Source organism: Pelodiscus sinensis, chromosome 2, assembly GCF_049634645.1.
Source record: "Pelodiscus sinensis isolate JC-2024 chromosome 2, ASM4963464v1, whole genome shotgun sequence".
In the NCBI taxonomy this organism is placed as follows: domain Eukaryota; kingdom Metazoa; phylum Chordata; order Testudines; family Trionychidae; genus Pelodiscus; species Pelodiscus sinensis.
In genome coordinates, this window is record NC_134712.1 from 255,968,251 (window position 1) to 255,988,135 (window position 19,885).

Consider the following 19,885-nt stretch of genomic DNA (forward strand, 5'->3'; position numbering starts at 1 on the left):
AAAAGGGATGCAGTCTAGACACAGCCAAGGTGTTTAGCTTCAATTTCCAGTCTTTGGATGCTGTTGCACCGTTCACTGCTCAGCTGAAGAGCCAGCTACTAAATATTTGTTCCACATGTAGGTACTCCCAGACGGTGACCACCCCTCCATTTTTTTTGTTATTAGGCTGACTAGACAGAGTGACTGGAGTCTGTGACGATAAGGCCTGTTTTCTAACCCTTTAAGCATTCTTCTGGCCGTTCTCTGAGCCCTCTTGAATCGATCATTATCCCCACGACAGAATTCCACTTGTCATCACCTAGCACCCACAACTGAAACCTCTCCAGTGCATTATCAACCAGCTACAACCTATCCTGGAAAAGGACCCCTCTTGCTCACAGGCCTTGGGGGAAAGGCAAATCCTCGCCCAGACCTCAGACAAATTCTTTTCAGTAACCACATAGCACTCCTCCATCATAAGCATCCAGGAACCCACCCCTGCAATCAGCCCCGGTACCATCTCTGCCCACACATCCACACCAGCGATTTCATCACTGGACCCAACCACAACAGCCACCACATCACGGGCTTGTTTAACTGCACATCCACTAATGTGATCTATGCCAGCAAATGCCAGCAATGCCGCTCTGCCATGTACAGGTGACCCCTGCACTTACAACCTAATTGGTTCCTGGAGAACCATTGTAAGTCGAACCCTGGCAATGTTATGAATGGCGGTGCCGTTCCTGACCCGCTTTGCCTCCTGGGAGTTGTAGTTTCCTGGAGCCGGCAGCATGAATGGCACCCAGAGCCGGCCGGGGGCTGTGTCAGGTAGTAGGCGGCCCCGCAGTGTGCAGGGCTCCCTGAGCCAGCCTGGGGGATGTGCTGGGTGGTAGATGGCCCCACAGCTCCAGGGGTTGCTGTAAATGCGGGGGTTGCAGGTCGGGCGGTCGTAAGTCGGGGGTCGCCTGTATATTGGCCAAACTGGACAGTCTCTGTGGGAAAGAATTAATGGGCACAAATCAGATACCCGAAAAGGCAGCACACAGACACCTGTTGGAGAACACTTTAACATGCCCAGGCACTTGTTAACGGATCTCCAAGTCACCGGGTTATTGCAGTCCAATTACATAAGCCAAATACAGAGGGAAGGGTTGAAACTTAACTGAATGACTTAGCCAACCAACCAGTGGGTAATTATAGAGGTGCAAATTGTCTTATCAGCCTCTTGCCACTTGAACACTCTAATTCACTACTTTTTTTGCTTTTTTTTCTCCCTCCCCCCTTTTCCTCTTCCCCTTTCTTCCCCTCCCCGACCTTCCCTTATTTGTTCTTGGATCTGAACTTTTAATACTCTGTTCATCTGAGGAAGTGGGTTTTGCCCACAAAAGCTCATGATACCAACCATATGTTTTGTTAATCTTTAAGGTGCTGCTGGACTATTAAAACTAATAAAAGAAAGTTCTTCACACAGCGCATAGTCAACCTGTGGAACTCCTTGCCAGAGGAGGCTGTGAAGGCTAGGACTATAACAGAGTTTAAAGAGAAGCTAGATAATTTCATGGAGGTTAGGTCCATAAAAGGCTATTAGCCAGGGGATAGAAATGGTGTCCCTCTGGTTGTCAGAGGCTGGAGATGGATGGCAGGAGACAAATCGCTTGATCATTGTCTTCGGTCCATACCCTCTGGGGCACCTGGTGCTGGCCACTGTTGGCTAGATGGACCTTTGGTCTGACCCAGTACGGCCATTCTTATGTTCTTTGGTTGTTTTTTAAGTTTTTCCAGTTACAGACTAGTTTGGCTCCCCCTCTGAAGCTTTTGTGAGTTATACATGCCGGAACTGTATCCAGGATTCCAGCGGGGGTTGCACTGGGCCATGCCCAGAGATAGAATTAATTCCAACAGGGGTCGCTCCAGTGTCATGCCCAGAGGTAGAATAATCGCTCTGCTCATGCATCTCAGGATCTCATTAGCTCTTTTGGCCACAGCCCCTGGGATGCAGTCAGACCTGACAGTCCTGGAAGGGTGGTTGAAGGCTGGTCCATCAGCCTTGGAATGGTCAAAGCCCTCTTTCCTATGAAGTGAAAGGGATTACCCTGAGTTAATTAGGGGTACCTGTGGCTAATTAAGGGCAGCCTGTGGCCAGGGGCAGTGGGTATAAGAGGCAGGGGAAAGCAATGCCAGATCCCTGGGAAGTGCAGGGGCTGCCATGCTCCTGGAAGCTGCGAGGCCTTAGGCAGAAGGGGTGGTGCCTCAGGAAAAAGGGGCGGGGCTGAGGTTTGCCTTCCCTAGCTGGCCCTGCCCACTCTCTGCCCCCAGACCCTCTCCCTGTTCAGCGAGGCTCCCCCAATCTCCTGGGGCTACCTGAGCTTCAGCCCTGCACGGCCAAGGCCTGCTTGTCCTCCCCATGCTCCAGGAGTGAACAGAATGGGGAATCAACAAGTGATTTTTCAAGGCATCTATACTGCCGCAGCTACAGTGCTTCAAGTGTGTGTGGCGGTCAGAGAAACAGGAGGCTCCACATGGTCCATGCTCGCTTGCAGGCACCACCCCGTGCAGCTCCTATTGGCCGGGAGTCACGGCCAATGGGAGCTGCAGTGGGCAGAGCCTGCTGGTGAGGGCAGAGCCAGGACAGAGCTTCCAGGGCAAGGGGTGCTCGTTGTGACAATATGGCTCTGGGGATGGGGAGGAGGAATGGCAGGGTGCAGAGCTGTCCCCTTAACCCCCCCACCCCACCCCACCCCAGACAGACCCGGTCCAGAATGCAGCACACAGGGGCTGCGTCTAGACTGGCATGATTTTCCGCAAATGCTTTTAACGGAAAAAAAATTCGTTAAAAGCATTTGCGGAAAAGAGCGTCTAGATTGGCACGGATGCTTTTCCACAGAAGCACTTTTTGCGGAAAAGCGTCCGTGCCAATCTAGACGCGCTTTTTCACAGAAAAGCCCCAATCGCCATTTTCGCCATCGGGGCTTTTTTGCACAAAACAAATCTGAGCTGTCTACACTGGCCCTTTTGCGCAAAAGCTTTGTGCAAAAGGGGCTTTTGCCTTAACGGGAGCAGCATAGTATTTCCGCAAGAAGCACTGATTTCAGACAGTAGGAAGTCAGCGTTCTTGCGGAAATTCAAGTGGCCAGTGTAGACAGCTGGCAAGTTTTTGCGGAAAAACTTGCCAGTCTAGACACAACCAGGGGCTTTAATGGCTGTAGCTGCTAAAGCCCCTTTCTTCATCCAGCCCTGGGGGAGAGGGACATTTTGTCCAGCCACAAATAAACATCCCCCCCTTTGTGATCCGTGCTGAGTGTTCCTGTGTGAATAGCTCCCTTGATGGCAGCTTGGACTGTTGGTTTGTCATGGTGGGGAAGAAAATCCCGGATAGCTCCATTTTCCTGTTTGTCCAGGACTTTTTACTTCCATCCACAACTCACCTGCAGCAGAGGGCTGTTAGGTGCCCCCCATTTGTCAGAGCATGTTTGGATCAAACTTGATGTGAGTTTTACTAAAATCAGGACTTTCACTAAATTTACCAGGACTTTTTTTTTTTTTTTTGGATAAAATATTCCCTGGCAGCAGTGTTCCCTGTAAGTTGGATGTTTGGGCGGCCACCCAGGAGAGATTCAAATGCCACCTAGCTGATTTAGAGCATCCACAATGCCCATCGCCGGCAGTATATGTTTCTACTGGTGGTGCACATTCACACATGCCTTAGTGCACAGAGAAACATTTATTCCGCACATTGATGGAAAAACTTAGCAGGAACATTGCCTGGCACATCTGCATGCCTACGCTCCAGGGCTTTCCTCAGCTGCCAGTGCGGATACCAAATATGCTTCTCTTACATCAGTGGTTCTCAACTCGTTTCAGTCCACGGACCACCAGACCAATCAAAAAATTTTCGTGGACCACCTCCAGCACATGTAGCACAGGACGAACGACACAGCAACTGCTCAGCACGATGGCGGCAGCTACACACACTGACGCTCAGCACCCCAGGTGAAAGTTACTGGCAACACAACACGGTTGCGTCCCAGGTGACGCTATGGATGACGCGCCGCGTGCTTGTGAACACGACATGAAACAGCCTCACGGTGGTGCCTGCTCACGCCGTGTGACTTTGGACGATGTTCCTGTGGACCACCGAAAAGTTACCAGTTGAGGACCACAGTCTTAGATGAAAGCGCAAATGTCTCAGTTTATGTGAGGTGGATGAGCAATGGACGAGGTGGTGGCTAAGTTGCTAATCCATTTTTCTCTGCCTGGGCGTTTGATTCGACAAATCAGGAAAGAGATCTTGGAGTTATCGTGGACAGTTTTCTGAAAACTTCCACACAGTGTGCAGCGGCGGTCAAAAAGGCAAATAGGATGCTAGGAATTATTAGGAAAGGGATAGAAAATAAGACCCAGAACATCTTACTGCCCCTGTATAAAACTATGGTACGCCCACATCTTGAATACTGTGTACAGATGTGGTCTCCTCACCTCAAAAAAGATATTTTGGCCTTGGACAGGGTTCAGAAAAGGGCAACTAAAATGATTAGGGGTTTGGAACGGGTCCCATATAAGGAGAGGCTAAAGAGACTGGGACTGAGGGGGGATATGATAGAGGTCTATAAAATCATGAGTGGCGTGGAGAGGGCTGATAAAGAAAAGTTATTTATTAGTTCCCATAATAGAAGAACTAGAGGACACCAAATGAAATTAATGGGTAGCAGGTTTAAAACTAATAAAAGAAAGTTCTTCTTCACACAGCGTGTAGTCAACCTGTGGAACTCCTTGCCAGAGGAGGCGGTGAAGGCTAGGACTATAATAGAGTTTAAAGAGAAGCTGGATAAATTCATGGAGGTTAGGTCCATAAAAGGCTATTAGCCAGGGGATAAAATGGTGTCCTTGGCCTCTGTTTGTCAGAGGCTGGAGAGGGATGGCAGGAGACAAATCGCTTGATCATTGTCTTCAGTCCACCCTCTCTGGGGCACCTGGTGCTGGCCACTGTCGGCAGACAGGATACTGGGCTAGATGGACCTTTGGTCTGACCCAGTACGGCCGTTCTTATGTTCTTATGTTCTTATGATTCCCATTTTCACTGGACTTTAGTCAAGGAAATCCTGTGGCATTTGTTATATGGGCGAGTGGGGGGCAGGCTAGGCGAGCAGTATCCTGTTCTGGCTTTATAATCTATGAATCCAGAGTTATTCCCTGCTCCTACCCACACCAGTTTTCTTGCCGTTATGGGCTTGTTTCCCAAATACTACATTTTGCAGGTGGGTTTTTTTGAGGGGGGAGGCACAAAGCAGAAGTCAGTTGTGCAAAGCTATTGAAAGCCCTTTGCTGTTTGAACGGCTATTGCCTAATCTTTTCTTTTTTCCCCTTGTTTGGCAAAAAAAAAAAACCCTCACCACCTTTCTGTTGTTGCCACATTGGGAGCAAAACCTTGTGAGCAGCCCCTAGGAATCACATGGTTACCAAATCCTCTTAGGAGCAGAGTTTGTATCCCGTCAGGACTAGCGTCGCGAGTGGATTTGAAGGCGAGAAGAGAGAATTCACTTCTTTGGAGGGTCGGCAGGGGTCCGGTATCGCCCCAGAGAGTCTGGTATTTGCGGCTTTTGTCCATTAAAAACCCCCAGAAAATACCAGGTCCTCAAGCTTTTTATTTTTTTTTTCTCAACCAATTTTTTTCCGCCATGTTTGGTATTTTTTGTGAAAGAATCTGGCAACCCTATTTCTTTAGGGGCTGATTTGTAACGCTGGTTAGAGACCTGTAACTCCAGATAGACGGCCGAGTGGCAGCTAACTGCGGCTGAAGTCATTACCCTTGCCCTCTGTTCTGAGTTGGGCAAATGCAGGGGCGGGGGCAACAGAATTGCCGGATCCCTGGGCAAGTGGGGGGGCTGCCATGCTCCTGGAGGGGGCGGGGCCTTGGGCAGAAGGGGTGGAGCCTCAGGCAGAAGGGGGGGCTGAGGTTTGGCTTCACCCACTGCCCATGAGTGCGGTGCTCCCTGTTCAGCACTGTATCATAGAATCATAGAATCATAGGACTGGAAGGGACCTCGAGAGGTCATCGAGTCCAGCCCCCCGCCCTCAAGGCAGGACCAAGCTCCGTCTACACCATCCCTGACAGATGTCTATCTAACCTGTTCTTAAATATCTCCAGAGAGGGAGATTCCACCACCTCCCTTGGCAATTTATTCCAATATTTGACCACCCTGACAGTTAGGAATTTTTTCCTAATGTCCAATCTAAACCTCCCCTGCTGCACTTTAAGCCCATTACTCCTTGTCCTGTCCTCAGTAACCAAGAGGAACAAATTTTCTCCTTCCTCCTTGTGACACCCTTTTAGATATTTGAAAACCGCTATCATGTCCCCTCTTAATCTTCTTTTTTCCAAACTAAACAAGCCCAGTTCATGAAGCCTGGCTTCATAGGTCATGTTCTCTAAACCTTTAATCATTCTTGTCGCTCTTCTCTGTACCCTTTCCAATTTCTCCACATCTTTCTTGAAATGTGGCGCCCAGAACTGGACACAGTACTCCAGCTGAGGCCTAACTAGTGCAGAGTAGAGCGGCAGAATGACTTCACGAGTTTTGCTTACAACACACCTGTTGATACAACCTAGAATCATATTTGCTTGTTTTGCAACAGCATCACACTGTTGACTCATATTCAACTTGTGGTCCACTATGACCCCTAGATCCCTTTCCGCCATGCTCCTTCCTAGACAGTCGCTTCCCATCTTGTATGTATGGAACTGATTGTTCCTTCCTAAGTGGAGCACTTTGCATTTCTCTTTATTAAACCTCATCCTGTTTACCTCTGACCATTTCTCTAACTTGCTAAGGTTATTTTGAATTATGTCCCTATCCTCCAAAGAAGTTGCAACCCCACCCAGTTTGGTATCATCTGCAAACTTAATAAGCGTACTCTCTATCCCAATATCTACATCATTGATGAAGATATTGAACAGTACGGGTCCCAAAACAGACCCTTGCGGAACTCCACTTGTTATCCCTTTCCAGCAGGATTTAGCACCGTTAACAACAACTCTCTGACTACGGTTATCCAGCCAATTATGCACCCACCTTATCGTGGCCCTATCCAAGTTATATTTGCCTAGTTTATCAATAAGAATATCATGCGAGACCATATCAAAGGCCTTACTAAAGTCTAGGTATATGACATCCACCGCTTCTCCCTTATCCACAAGGCTCGTTATCTTATCAAAGAAACTGTAGGGTGACCAGAGGGAAAATGGACCCCTCCCCCCTCACGGGCTAGCCCAAGCTCTGGCTTCTCTCTTCCCCCCCACAAAGCTTGAGCTGGCAGGCTGCCTGTCTGAGCCCTGCCTGCCCCCAACCCCGAGCTTTGGGGCTGGCATGCCCACTTGTCCCTTTGCTCCCTTATTCTTTGTCCTGCTCGCCTGCTCCGGACTGAGTAGACAAGAGCAAATGGGACAAATCTCCACTTGAGCCAAAAAATAGAAGGGCAGCCTGGATGGGGCTTAAAAAAGGACGTGTCCGGGCCCAATGCCCACCCTCCACACGGGCGGCGTTCAGCAGGGCCCCGCCGGTTGGGGGCGAGGCTCCGAGGCTCCCGCGACAGGCAGCTCCCCGCTGCCATCAATTCACGCTGGGGGCAGCCTGGGCCTCTCTTGCCTTGTCACTGGAACACGTGGGCACCTCACCGACAGTAGCAGCAAGATCAGCATGGCATCCCTGCAAGGCAGGGCAGAGGCCTCCTTGGGAAACTGAGGCAGGGCTGGCCTAAATGCCTTGCCCTAGAACTCTGGCCAGCACCTTGCTCATTGACTCACCCCACCCCTTCCTTACTGCCCCTCTTCAGGGCCACAGCCCCATGGTCAATCATGTGCTGAGAACGCCTCTCCACTGCAGCAAGGGCACCTGGCTTCTTGTAACCCTCCATCTCAGCCTCCTGCAGGGGCAGCTCTGGGACAGGTCTCCCGGGAAGGCCTAAGGGAGCTGGGACTGAGGGCCTAGACTTGCCCTTCCCACTAGGCAGTGCTGCTCTGCTGTTCACTTCCCTGTCAGCTGACTGCTTCACCTGCCCCAGCAGGTACCCATCTCTCTGATCCCGCCCCTGCTGAGCCAGCTCTGTCGGCCACACCTCCTGCTTGACAGTCGTTGTATTTGGAGAGGATGTGTGTGGGGGGGTCATAGTGCACAAGCTGTCTCCATTCCTCTTCCTTCACTGTCCTGTCAGCGCCAGGAGGGGGTGGAGCTCTCTCCTGCCCTGTGTTGCCCATGCAGAATGCTGCTGGGGCAGGCATTGTCTTATAACCCTACCAGCAATTGGCTGGTTAGGAGGCAGATGTTACCATGTATTGGGTGAGACAAGCAATATGTGGACTATCCGGATCCCTTGTGGACTGAATTAATAGCTGCACAGGCAGGCCACACTGAGCCCCATTGCTCTCCCAGGGGTAACCCCATTGCGTGTGTAACCACCACTGGGCAGATTTGAACCTGGGACCTCAAAAGCTTGGTGTAGGAGCCTCTACAGCAGCGTGTTCCATGGCACACCATGAGGTGTGCCATGGAGAGAACAGAATTCAAAATGGCCACCCTTAAAGGGACAAGTCTCTTTTTTTTTTTTTTTTTTTGGCTCAACAGCTTTTCCCTGGGCACTTTTTTTTCTCAACAAAAAATCCTTGGTGTTCCCCATAAAAAAAATGATTGTTTGATGTTCCTCAGTCTTAAAAAGTTTAAGAAACACTGCTGTACGGTTTGAGCTAAAAGCCAGCTGGCTCCCAGCTTAGGCTGTAGAGGTCTCTTGTATGTGGTCTAAGGGCTGCTGCATGGGACCGTGACGCACACTCGGTGTGTGGGTTACATGTGCACTGAGTTTCTGAGCTGGAGGGTTTCCCCTAGGGGGTAGGAGTATGGCATCTCCTTCCTGGTATCATCCATTGGCTAATAGCATAGTCAGGTGACTCCCTGGTCATGATTCCCCGCCCCTTCCCGTGGCACAAAGCAGAGGTGTGGACGAGGGCTGGGGCAAGAAGAGAAAGCGATTGACATCCAACCCATTGCAAGTGGCTGTTTATTAGACGGTGGCTGAAAGGGGCAGGATGGAGCCGGCTCCGGCACCTGGAGCACCAGTTGCCACAAGGCTGTTTGAGGATGTTTGTGTCTTCCTCCCCGGATGGCCTTTGACTCTCACTTTCTCCCTGCTGTCATGCGGCGGTGGCGGCGAACGTGTCTGGTGGGCTGCCTTGGAGTTTTGTAAGGCCTTCCACAGCTGGCCCGCCGGACCCGAGCAGGCTAGAGAGAGGGAGAAGCACGTTCGTTAGGCATCCCAGGCAGACATGGAGCCACGCTGTGTGACGCTGGGGGAAGGCCAAGCCAAGCCCTGGAGCGTATGATCTAGGAGGTTATGTGCTGGTTAGGCCTCAGTTGCAGTACTGTGTCCAGTTCTGGGCACCGCATTTCAAGAAAGATGTGGAGAAATTGGAGAGGATCCAGAGAAGAGCAACGAGAATGCTGAAAGGTCTAGAGAACATGAGCTATGAGGGAAGGCTGAAGGAATTGGGTTTGTTTAGTTTAGAAAAGAGAAGATTGAGGGGGGACATGAGAGCCGTTTTCAGGTATCTAAAAGGGTGTCACAAGGAGGAGGGAGAAAACTTGTTCATCTTGGCCTCTGATGATAGAACAAGAAGCAATGGGCTTAAACTGCAGCAAGGGAGGTTGAGGTTGGACATTGGGAGAAAGTTCCTAACTATCAGCGTGGTCAAACACTGGAATAAATTGCCCAGGGAGGTTGTGGAATCCCCATCTGTGGAGATATTTAAGAGCAGGTTGGATAAATGTCTATCAGGGATGGTCTAGACAGTATTTGGTCCTGCCACGAGGGCAGGGGACTGGACTCGATAACTTCGAGGTCCCTTCCAGTCCTAGTATTCTATAATATGATTCTCTGAAGGGTGGATGGACTCCTCCCTGAAACAGCGCCCGCCCTTCCCTGCTCGCTTTGCACTGCCCGAAGAGGGAGCTCTTGAGATTCAAGGGCATTTTTCGCTCTTGGTCCTGGGGCCAGGAAGAGCCGAGGGCCCGGAGGAGAAGTTACTTGCACGGTGCAGGGTGGGGGAGGATCCTCCCGTTGCAATTACACTTCTGGGGAACAGACAGCCTTAGGGTACGTCTAGACTGCGTTGCTATTTTGGGATACTGGAAGTATAGCAACGCCGCATCTTTAAAAGCTCCTGCTATTTCCCAAAAGAGCAGGCATGCTAGTCCGGCATCCTCATAACCCCTGTTCCACAAGGGTCAAGGGATTTGTCGGAATAGTGCCTTGTTTTGAAATGTGGTGCTGTGGATACAACGGCAAATTTCAAAAGAAGCTCTTTCGACATAGACTCGGAATAAGCAGCACAATTTGCACAGCGCAAATTGCGTCGCTTATTCCAACAGACGGGTGCTGTCTAGATGCATCCTTAGAGGGGTAGGCCAGGTCCCCAGTGGGTGTAAATCCACGCAGTCCATTGAGTGCTGTTGAGTTTGCCCCTTTGCCCCAGCTGAAGTCAGTCCCAGCGTGTGACTCTTGGGCACTGTCTTATGGGTGCCAGGAGAGCTGGTGTTCTGGAGAAGAACTTTCAGGCTACGTCTGCGCTGCCAGTTTTTGCAGCAGAAAATATGCTAACGAGGGACTCATTTGCATGAGTCACGATCTCATTTGCATCTTTTCTGCCGATCCATTTTCGCAGTAGGGGTGTTTGCGCAAAAACAAGCAGCGTGGACATTTCCTTTTTGCGCAAAATCTCCTTCCGCAAGCCCCCAAAAAAGGAGGTTTACCGATCGTGCGGAAAAAGGGTTTTTTGCACAAAAAGAAAATGTCCACTCTCCTTGGTTTTGCACAAAAACCCCGAGTGCAAAAATGGATGGGCAGAAAATATGCAAATGAGATTGTGACTCATGCAAATGAGCCCCTCATTTGCATATTTTCTGCCGCAAAAACTGGCAGTGTAGACGTAGCCTCATAGTGGCCCAGAGCTAAAGATCCAGACCAGCGAGGGGCAACCGAGGCTAGTGAGCGGGCCGAACGAATGGCCCTGCTCCATCTCAGCCGGCTGCAAGATTGTTGTGACCACCAGGGTCTCCCGGGATCGAGCAGTTCTGCTGACGGCGCTTGCATAGCTAGAGTCTGCAGGGGGCGCCGACGGAACTGGAGCAGCACCGGGATTGGCTGCAGAGGGAACGCCCGGCTCTCCCAATCAATGAGCACACACCCTTCTTCTCTGGCTTTACGTGTGTGTCACTTCACTAACACCGGTAGGGAAAACCCGCCATGTGGACAGGAACCGGCGGCATCTGGCAACCCTGCACGTGGGCAACGTTAAGCAAAATGTCTCGTAGGCCACCCATGGATCCCTGAAGGGCCCACCCCGATTCAGACCCTGCAGCGGCTCCCCGCCACTCTGGGGACGGCCCTGAGAGGCAGAAAGGGAAGAACCTGGCTGGGGCTGTTGAGTAGGAACGGAGCCTGCGTTCCCAAAGCCGCCTGCCCAGTGTTCCTTAAACTGTGTTCCGTGGCACACCGGTGGGCGCGAGGCAGTCGGAGGTGTGCCGCGGAAAACAACAGAGTTCAAAATGGACTTTTTTTTTATAGAATACTAGAATTGGAAGGGACCTTGAGCGGTCATCGAGTCCAGCCCCCTGCCCTCATGGCAGGACCAAGCACTGTCTAGATCATCCCTGATAGACATTTATCTAACGTACTCTTAAATATCTCCAGAGATGGGGATTCCACAACCTCCCTGGGCAATTTATTCCAGTGTTTAACCACCCTGACAGTTAGGAACTTTTTCCTAATGTCCAACCTAACCCTCCCTTGCTGCAGTTTAAGCCCCATTGCTTCTTGTCCTGTCCTCAGAGGCCAAGATGAACAAGTTTTCTCCCTCCTCCTTATGACACCCTTTTAGATACTGGAAAACGGCTCTCATGTCCCCCCTCAGTCTTCTCTTTTCTAAACTAAACAAACCCAATTCCTTCAGCCTTCCCTCATAGGTCATGTTCTCTAGACCTTTCATCATTCTTGTTGCTCTTCTCTGGACCCTCTCCAATTTCTCCACATCTTTCTTGGACTTCTCTTTTCCCCCTCAATAACTTTCCCCCCGACCCCATTTTTCTTTTCTTTTTTTTTTTTTTGCTCAACAAAAAGTCTTTGGAGTTCCTCGTAAAAAAAATTATTGTTTGGTGTTCCTCCATCTTAAAAAGTTTAAGAAACACTGCGCTAGCCCGTCAGCTCCCCCTGGAAGCAGTCAGCCGAGTCTCGCCCACATCCCCACTTATCTCAGCCCCATGTGAACTCCGTCACCCCTTCCATGGCACCTTCCTTTGGCCGGTGTATGTCCGACAGGAGTAGGCCCACAGCATCCCCATCTAGGAACCACCCCGGACAAGACTGCCTGGGCCCTGCCAGGTCCCTACGCTCCCTCAGCAGGGCACGTGAGCGGAAACCTTCCTTACCGCCTCGGCCGCCGGGTCGCAGGTGATCAGGATGGTGGCCGGCCCCTGCTCAGAAGAGACGTATCCAGAACAGCGCCTCACCCGCTGCCAGGGAGAAGAGGAAGAGGTCAAGGTTCAGTTCATTCATCTCTGCCGCCCTAGTGCTGGGAGCTGTCCGTGTGCCTCCGGGTGGGCGTGTGGAGGTACAGACCGACCTCTTTGAGGCAGACCGTCCCGTTCCCTTCTGAAACGTCTGCAAATCAGCCAGCGGGTGGTAGCGGCCGCTCTCCTGGAGACAGCAGCCGGGGGCAGAGTGGGGCGTGCCTGGCGACCGCCCATGCCAGGCAGTGGAGCTGGCTCCACAGTTCTGATAGGTTGGTCTCTGAGATGCTGCAGAGGAGCGCTGTTTGCTGGCACCACCGGGGCGCCGACCCTGTTCGCTGCCTCCTGGCCCGGCGCTACGCTCGGGACGTTACAACCAGAGGGGCACGGCACCGCCAGGCTGAACCGGTGCTCACGGCGCCTCGGCCCAGGGCTCCTGCATGGCAAACGGAGCCAGGAACCAGCTGCGGGAGAGGCGCTGGCTCTCAGAGCGCCATTGAACGCAGGGGACGGCTGGCAGCCAGAGAGGGGGAGGGGGAGTTACAACGGGGGGAGTTACTGACTTCCACACACAGGGGGTGGAACAAGGCTGGGAGCTGCCTGCAGGGTGGTGGGGGTGAGCAAGCAGGGGGGCCTTTGCTGGGCCGGGGCGCGTGGGCGAGAAGCCAGAGGCCGGCAGGGCTGCCCTATCGGACTTGGCATTTCTGCCAAAAGCAGCAGCCTGCATGGGGAGTTTGTCGTCTGCCATTCAGGGGCACAGGCCCTGGGCTACACCTTGTAAACAGAGGAGGCAGGGGTAGCTCAGTGGTTTGAGCATTGGCCTACTAAACCCAGCATTGTGAGTTCAGCCCTTGAGGGGAGCCATATAGGGCTCTTGGGCAAGTCTGTCAGGGATGGTGCTTAGACCTGCTGTGAGGGCAGGGACTGGACTCAACAACCTCTTAAGGGCCCTCCTAGCTTTGTGAGATAGTATATCTCTGTATGTTGAACACTAGCCAGTCTCTGCAGCACCAAGTGTCAAAGGGCAATCAGAGCAAGTCACCTGCAGAAGCAGGGGAGCTGCTCAGGCTATCAGCTTGGGGGGGTATGTTCCAATGAAGGAGCAGAGATCTCTCTGTTGCCTAGAGGGTAAATGGCCTTAGCTTATTTCCCTCTTCCAGTTCTTTCTTCTCCCCTTCCCCCTCCAGCCACGTCCCACATCTTCCATCCCTGTGCACCGCCCTGCTTCATTGGGCTTCCCCCTGCTTTCTCAGAGAAACATCGTTCCTGCCTTTTCACTCGGTCTCTTTCCCATTTACCCCCAGGCTCCGCCTGGTACACCCTTTGTGCTGCCCCCATCTTCCCGTGTGTCTATTGTCTCTGCAATCCGGCCTCCGTCTGCAATAAATCTTGGTCCAGATACATCTTAGGAAGGAATCCGAATTTCATTATCCCCGTGTCACAGATGGGGAAACTGAGGCACAGCATTTTTGCCACTGAGTGGGCCAGTGGCAGGTCAGAGGAGTTTCTTGCTCTGTCCTAACCTCAGCTCTCTGCATCATGCGGTCTTTCCTGTTGCTCAGCTGCCATGCCCACCTGTGAACACAGAGAGAGCTGGCAGCAGTCCGAGGACTATAGCTGCAATCTGGTGACACCACTCTGCAGCTTTCGGCTCTGCAGTCGCTCCCCGCCCCTTTTGTGCCTCAGTTTACCCACCTGCAATGAGAGTAATAATACAGATTTGGGAATTTAATAGCGGGACCCTGGAGATCATCTAGACAGATCACCTGTATAATCCAGGCCACAGAAGTTCACCCATTCATTGCTGCATGATACCCAGTAACCCGAGGTTCAACTAGAGCAGGCCTTTGAGAAAGACAACTCTAGTACTAGTGTTTGATAGCACTGGACTAGACCCGCTAAATCGAGCGCCAGAAGATGGATCTCCAGCGTGGCAAGAGAAGACGTGGCCGCCGCTCAAATAGAATGCCAAGCACCGTCCCCAGGCACAGTTCTCCACGTAGCACGTGACTCCTTACCCCGTCCTCTTTGAAGTCACACTCCTCCATCGCAGCTCTCTCCGACCCCAGGCACACCGTCTCTTTCACGAGGAAGTGCAGCGCTCGGACACCTGGAGAGTTCCCGTCCTAAGCGTTTCAAGGAAAAGACAAACGTCTGTGAGAGAAAGGAATCGAACTGAGGCATCAGCAGCGTTCCAGGCCTCCCTATGGGGCTTGGCCAGCAGCTGCAACTCGCCAGCAGGGCTGGCTTGATCACAAAGCCACGGAAGTCACTGGGAGTCTTTTCACAGGCTTGGCTCTGGGCCGATACCCAGCAGCCCAATACTGGCCTTCACTCACCCCACAGCCACCACTACCTCAGCGGAGGGCAATAAACCAGCAGTGGTTCACCAGGGTTAGCCCTGGTTGGCCGCTGCCACTATATTTACTTGCACCTCTGCAGGTACAAGCCATCACCGCGCCCATTGGCCGGGAATAGTGATGCAAATTGGGGGAGTTTGGTTTGAGCAGTGGGTGCGGGGAGGGACGGGGGGGGGGGTGGCGCTTTCTCAGTTGGCCTGGATTAGCATGAACACATGCTGGGAGGAGATGGGGAAGGCACACAGGCGGTGAAGCAACTGTCTCTTGTTTCCCGAATCACAGATTTAGGGCTTCACTCTCCACTGGGCTCTCAGTAACCCACAGCCCTTGATAACAGGCTCAGCCTGTTTTCGCTGCTGGTCCTCATGTAACCCACGCACCTACTGACAGCGGTGCACTGTCCGACCTAACAACACCAAGACCCCTTACAGGGAGAATGAGATTGCTACAGCCTGAGCTGAGAGCCAACTGGGTTTTCAGCTCAGAAGGTGCAGGCTCATGCACTGAGCTCCAGAGGATCATGGTTTGATTCCTCCTGCCGGCGTTACGCTAGCATCGTACAGAGGGAGTGTACGCTTTCCATGTGCTGTCAGGACCAGAAATCTCCCACTGCCTGTGAAAGGCCACATGGGTTTTAACTGGACTCAAGCGGCACTGAAGATCCTGAGCTGGTATGAAGTAGTGTCGTTCTCTTGACATCAGCTGTATTTGTCCCTCATAAGAGAGAAGACTGGGAAGGGACATGAGAGCGGTTTTCAGGTATCTAAAAGGGTGTCATAAGGAGGAGGGAGAAAAATTGTTCTCCTTGGCCTCTGAGGATAGGATAAGAAGCAATGGGCTTAAACTGCAGCAAAGGAGGTTTAGTTTGGACATTAGGAAACACTTCCTAACTGTCGGGCGGTGAAACACTGGAATAAATTGCCCAGGGAGGTTGTGGAATCTCCATCACTGGAGATATTGAAGAGCAGGCTGGATAAACATCTATCAGGGATGATTTGGATAGTGCTTGGTCCTGTAGTGAGGGCAGGGGACTGGACTCAGTGCCCCTTCCGGTTCTAGTGTCCTACGATTCATGACTTTGCCCCAGCAAAAATGGGGCGGGATTGTTTGAAGAACCAAGTGTAGAGAGAGCAGAATAAACGCGTTAATGTTACATACATATGTAGAGCGATCAATGTTGGATGACTTCGTAATGTTTTGCAATAGGTAATTCATTCTTAGGCCCTTCCCTCCCACTAGCCTTAGGCCCCTCAGAACCTTAATCCGGCCCTGGCCTGGCGTGGCCACCTCAAACTGTTTTATGGATGGGGCAGCTCTGCCTATTCTGTAGCAAGAGCAGCCCTGGGAGCCCAGGTAACTGGGGAACTCTAGACCCTCCACCTACCCTGAGCAAGGAGCCGGGGAACCCGAGAGCAGCTCCCAACCCATGCCCCTGCCTCCCAGAGATGGCCATCCAGAACAGGTGGAGGGTCCAGGTGTAACCCACACACCTAGCATGATTACTGAGCAATGCAAGTGGTACCTAGACCACAGCAACAGCTAAGCTCAAGAGACCCCTACAGCACGGGCTGGGAGGCAGTTGGCTTTTAGCTCAGAGGGTAGAGGCTCCTATACTCAGCTCCAGAGATCCCAGGTTCAAATCCACCTGGTGGCGGTTTCACGGGGGTCACCAGGCTCCCTGGGCAGTTCATACAACGGTCCATCTGGCAGCCAGGGCTGGGGAGGGCCAGACCCCATGGTGGTGGGTGGAGGGAGGCCCAAATGTACTTTGAGCCAGTGCTCCAATACCTCTAAATCATCCCAAGAACAATTGTTCACTGTCCTCTCTATCATGGCCCTGACCATATTTGTTACCAGGCCACCACAATCTTCCTGTCCTTTCCTCATCGCTCAGACTTTCTAACCCTTCCCTCGTTTGGGTGGCTCACCTCGGGACTTTCTGCAGTTTGTGTGTGTGTTTTTTGCGACGCGTGGCACCCATCTCTGGACACAGCCCTCCCGTGGGGCTGTCTCCAGCATTGAGTGGAATAAAATAAATATCCCCTGGGCCTTACATAGGACACCTCTGTGAACACCCCCAGAATGCTATTCGCCTGTTTCACCACAGCAGCTCGTGGCTGGCTCTTCCTCTGTCTTTCCCCCGACGTAGTTCTGCATTTGATTCTTCCTTTTCCCTTTGCGCTTGTCTTTCCTACGTTTTATTTTTTGATTGCAGAAGAGTTCTCCCATTTATCACGGTGCTTTTGGCTTCCGATCCCATCCTGCAAAACGCTTGCCACTCCTTTCAGGCTGGGGTTATATGCAAATGTTATAAGCAGACGCTCTACCTGCCTAGATCTGGGAAGGTGTATGTGTGAGACCAGCTCCTGGTGTGTGTCCCGATCCCTCTGGCCTCCCATCCAGGGCAGGTGGAGGGTCTGTGGCTCCGGGACTAGCTGGTAACTCTTACCCCAACTTTCTCTGTCTTTCAGCCTGGGGCTACCAAGCCATTCTAAGATCCATCCAGGCAGCTGTGGAAAGCCACAGTCCTTCTCCAGCTACCCTAGGTGGAGGATCTGAGGGGTGTGGACACAGACCAGTGGTTGCTCTTGGGGTGGTTCCCATTCTGGGCAGGTGGAGGGTCCACAAGCCATTCCTACCTGGGCGGCCAGACTCCAAGTTCAGGGCTGACCAGGGAGCAGCACCTCAGGGGGATAGAAGGGGTAGAGGGATGGGCTTGGCCCAAAAGGGGGGTGGGCATGGCCTCTAGTGTCCCCCCCCCCCCCCTCACTCCATTCTGGCATCCCTGCTACCTTTGCGATCTGGAAAGTTGCTCCAACAGACGATGAAACGACCCATTCACAAGCACGTAGAATAGAGCCGCATGGTAAGTAGCCACCAAAATGGATTTGTCAAGAACAAATCACTCCCCATCGACTTCATTTCTTTCTTTGCTGGATTTCTAGCCCGGGGCCACAGTGAAGCAACAGAGGTGACCTAGCTTGAGTTTAGTGGGGCACAGTCAGCGTCTATCCCATGTGTAAGGAAGATAATCCAGGATGGGTAAGGAATGGTGTCCCTAGCGTCTGTTCATCAGAGGGTGGAGATGGATGGCAGGAGAGAGATCACTTGATCATTGCCTGTTCGATTCACTCCCTCTGGGGCACCTGGGATTGGCCACTGTCGGCAGACAGGATACTGGTCTGGATGGACCTTTGATCTGACCCAGTACGGCCGTTCTTATGTTTTTATAATTGCTAATGGTTCCAGATTCCTTCACCTAGCTCCTTACATACCCTTGGGGTGAACAGCATCCGGCCTTGCCAACTTCAGTTCGTCTAACTTGCTGAAATATGCTTCGATCTGTCTGTGCTTGTTCTGGCTGGTGTTCATTCCCCCTTCTTGGGAAGCAGCTGGTCACAATCAATTCTCTTAGTGAAGACTGAAACCAAATAGGATGATTCTGCTTTGTATCATCCGTTATTCCCTCCCGTCCCTCCTTAAGTAACAGACCTGCCCCTTCCTTCATCTTACTCTTGTTCCTGATGCCGTTATAGAACCTCTTCCCATTGCCGGATTGGTTCCCTGCTAGCAGTAACTCACTGTGGCTACGTCTACACTGGCATGATTTTCCGAAAATGCTTTTAACGGAAAAGTTTTCCGTTAAAAGCATTTTCGGAAAAGCGCGTCTAGATTGGCAGGATGCTTTTCCGCAAAAGCATTTTTTGTGGAAAAGCGTCCGTGGCCATTCTAGACGCGCTTTTCCGCAAAAAAGCCCTGATCGCCATTTTCGCAATCGGGGCTTTTTTGCGGAAAACAAATCTGAGCTGTCTACACTGGCCCTTTGGCGCAAAAGTCTTTTGGAAAAAGACTTTTGCCCGAACGGGAGCAGCATAGTTTTTCCGGAAAAGCACTGACGATCTTACATGAGATCGTCAGTGCTTTTCCGGAAATTCAAGCGGCCAGTGTAGACAGCTGGCAAGTTTTTCCGCAAAAGCAGATGATTTTGCGGAAAAACTGGCCAGTCTAGACACAGCCTGTGTGTCCCAGCCTTCCTGGTTTAGTCCCTGCAGGCTTGGGCCGTTCCTTTACATGCGGACTTAGCGCTTGGGCCTTGTTTCACACTGTGGCGTTCAGCTCACTAACGAGCCCCTGATGCAGCCGCCGTGGCCTCTCGTTAGCATGCCTGGCCCTCACGGTGCCAAATTCACAGGATTTAAGGCGAGAGCATGAGAGCAGCAGAAGCAGGTTTGTTGTCAGGCCAAACAGCTCACGGCTGATGGGCTTTGCACCTTTCGCCAGCCTGCTGGGTGAATTGGTCCCGTTTGGTTCTGTCCTGGGAGGCGGGAAGGGAGCTATAGGGTCCTCTCTCCTTGCTAGCCCCTTGTACTAGCAGCCTGACCGCCACTGGTGTGTCTGGGTGGGAGAAACCCTGGGGCAGCCCCGCTTGTTCCTTAGGGGGGAAATTCACCCCAAGACAGAGGGACTGCAACGGGTCCTGAGCACCACCAAGCTTTTAACACGAGATCCCTCGGTGCTCCAGTGTGGTCAGCCTCCACGGAGCAATTTCTCTGGGTTTTGTGGCCAGGCCTGTGTCCGCTAGAACAGTGGTTCCCAACCTGTGGCCTGAGGACCCCTAGTGGTCCACGGTGGTACTGAAGGAAGTACTCAGAAAGTTGGGCGCTGAGAGGCTCCATGCAGGCAGCCAGCAAGTCCCTCAGCCCCCGCTGCTTCTCGACTGGGCTGAGGGACGTGGCTTAGGAATCAAATCGGGCTGAGGGGCTTGCGGGTTGCAGGCACAGCTATATTGTTTGGGGGGTCTGTAAAATTGTCAGGGATTGAAAAGGGGTCCGTATGCTGGAAGCCGCCGTCCTAGAACAAACAACCACGGGGCCTTCTCCACTTTCCGGCTGGAACAGGCTCTACGTCAGGGAAGCTGGACAAGCCCACGATGGGCGGGACCATTAACCCGGTTAAGGGCCTGAATCCATGGCTAGATACACCCTGTGCCTT

At 52.2% G+C, this 19,885-nt stretch overlaps 1 protein-coding gene across 1 annotated transcript; it reads right to left on the reverse strand.

Moving 5' to 3' along the window:
* Positions 1-8,984: 8,984 nt before the first annotated feature.
* On the reverse strand, positions 8,985-16,780 carry LOC102462075 (cathelicidin-2-like). The gene is made up of 4 exons (XM_075919840.1): positions 16,682-16,780; positions 14,552-14,659; positions 12,453-12,536; positions 8,985-9,251 (listed from the first exon to the last, which is right to left on the reverse strand). The coding sequence occupies exons 1-4, from the start codon at positions 16,778-16,780 to the stop codon at positions 9,147-9,149; spliced, it is 396 nt and encodes a 131-aa protein (XP_075775955.1). The 3' UTR covers positions 8,985-9,146.
* Positions 16,781-19,885: the final 3,105 nt, after the last annotated feature.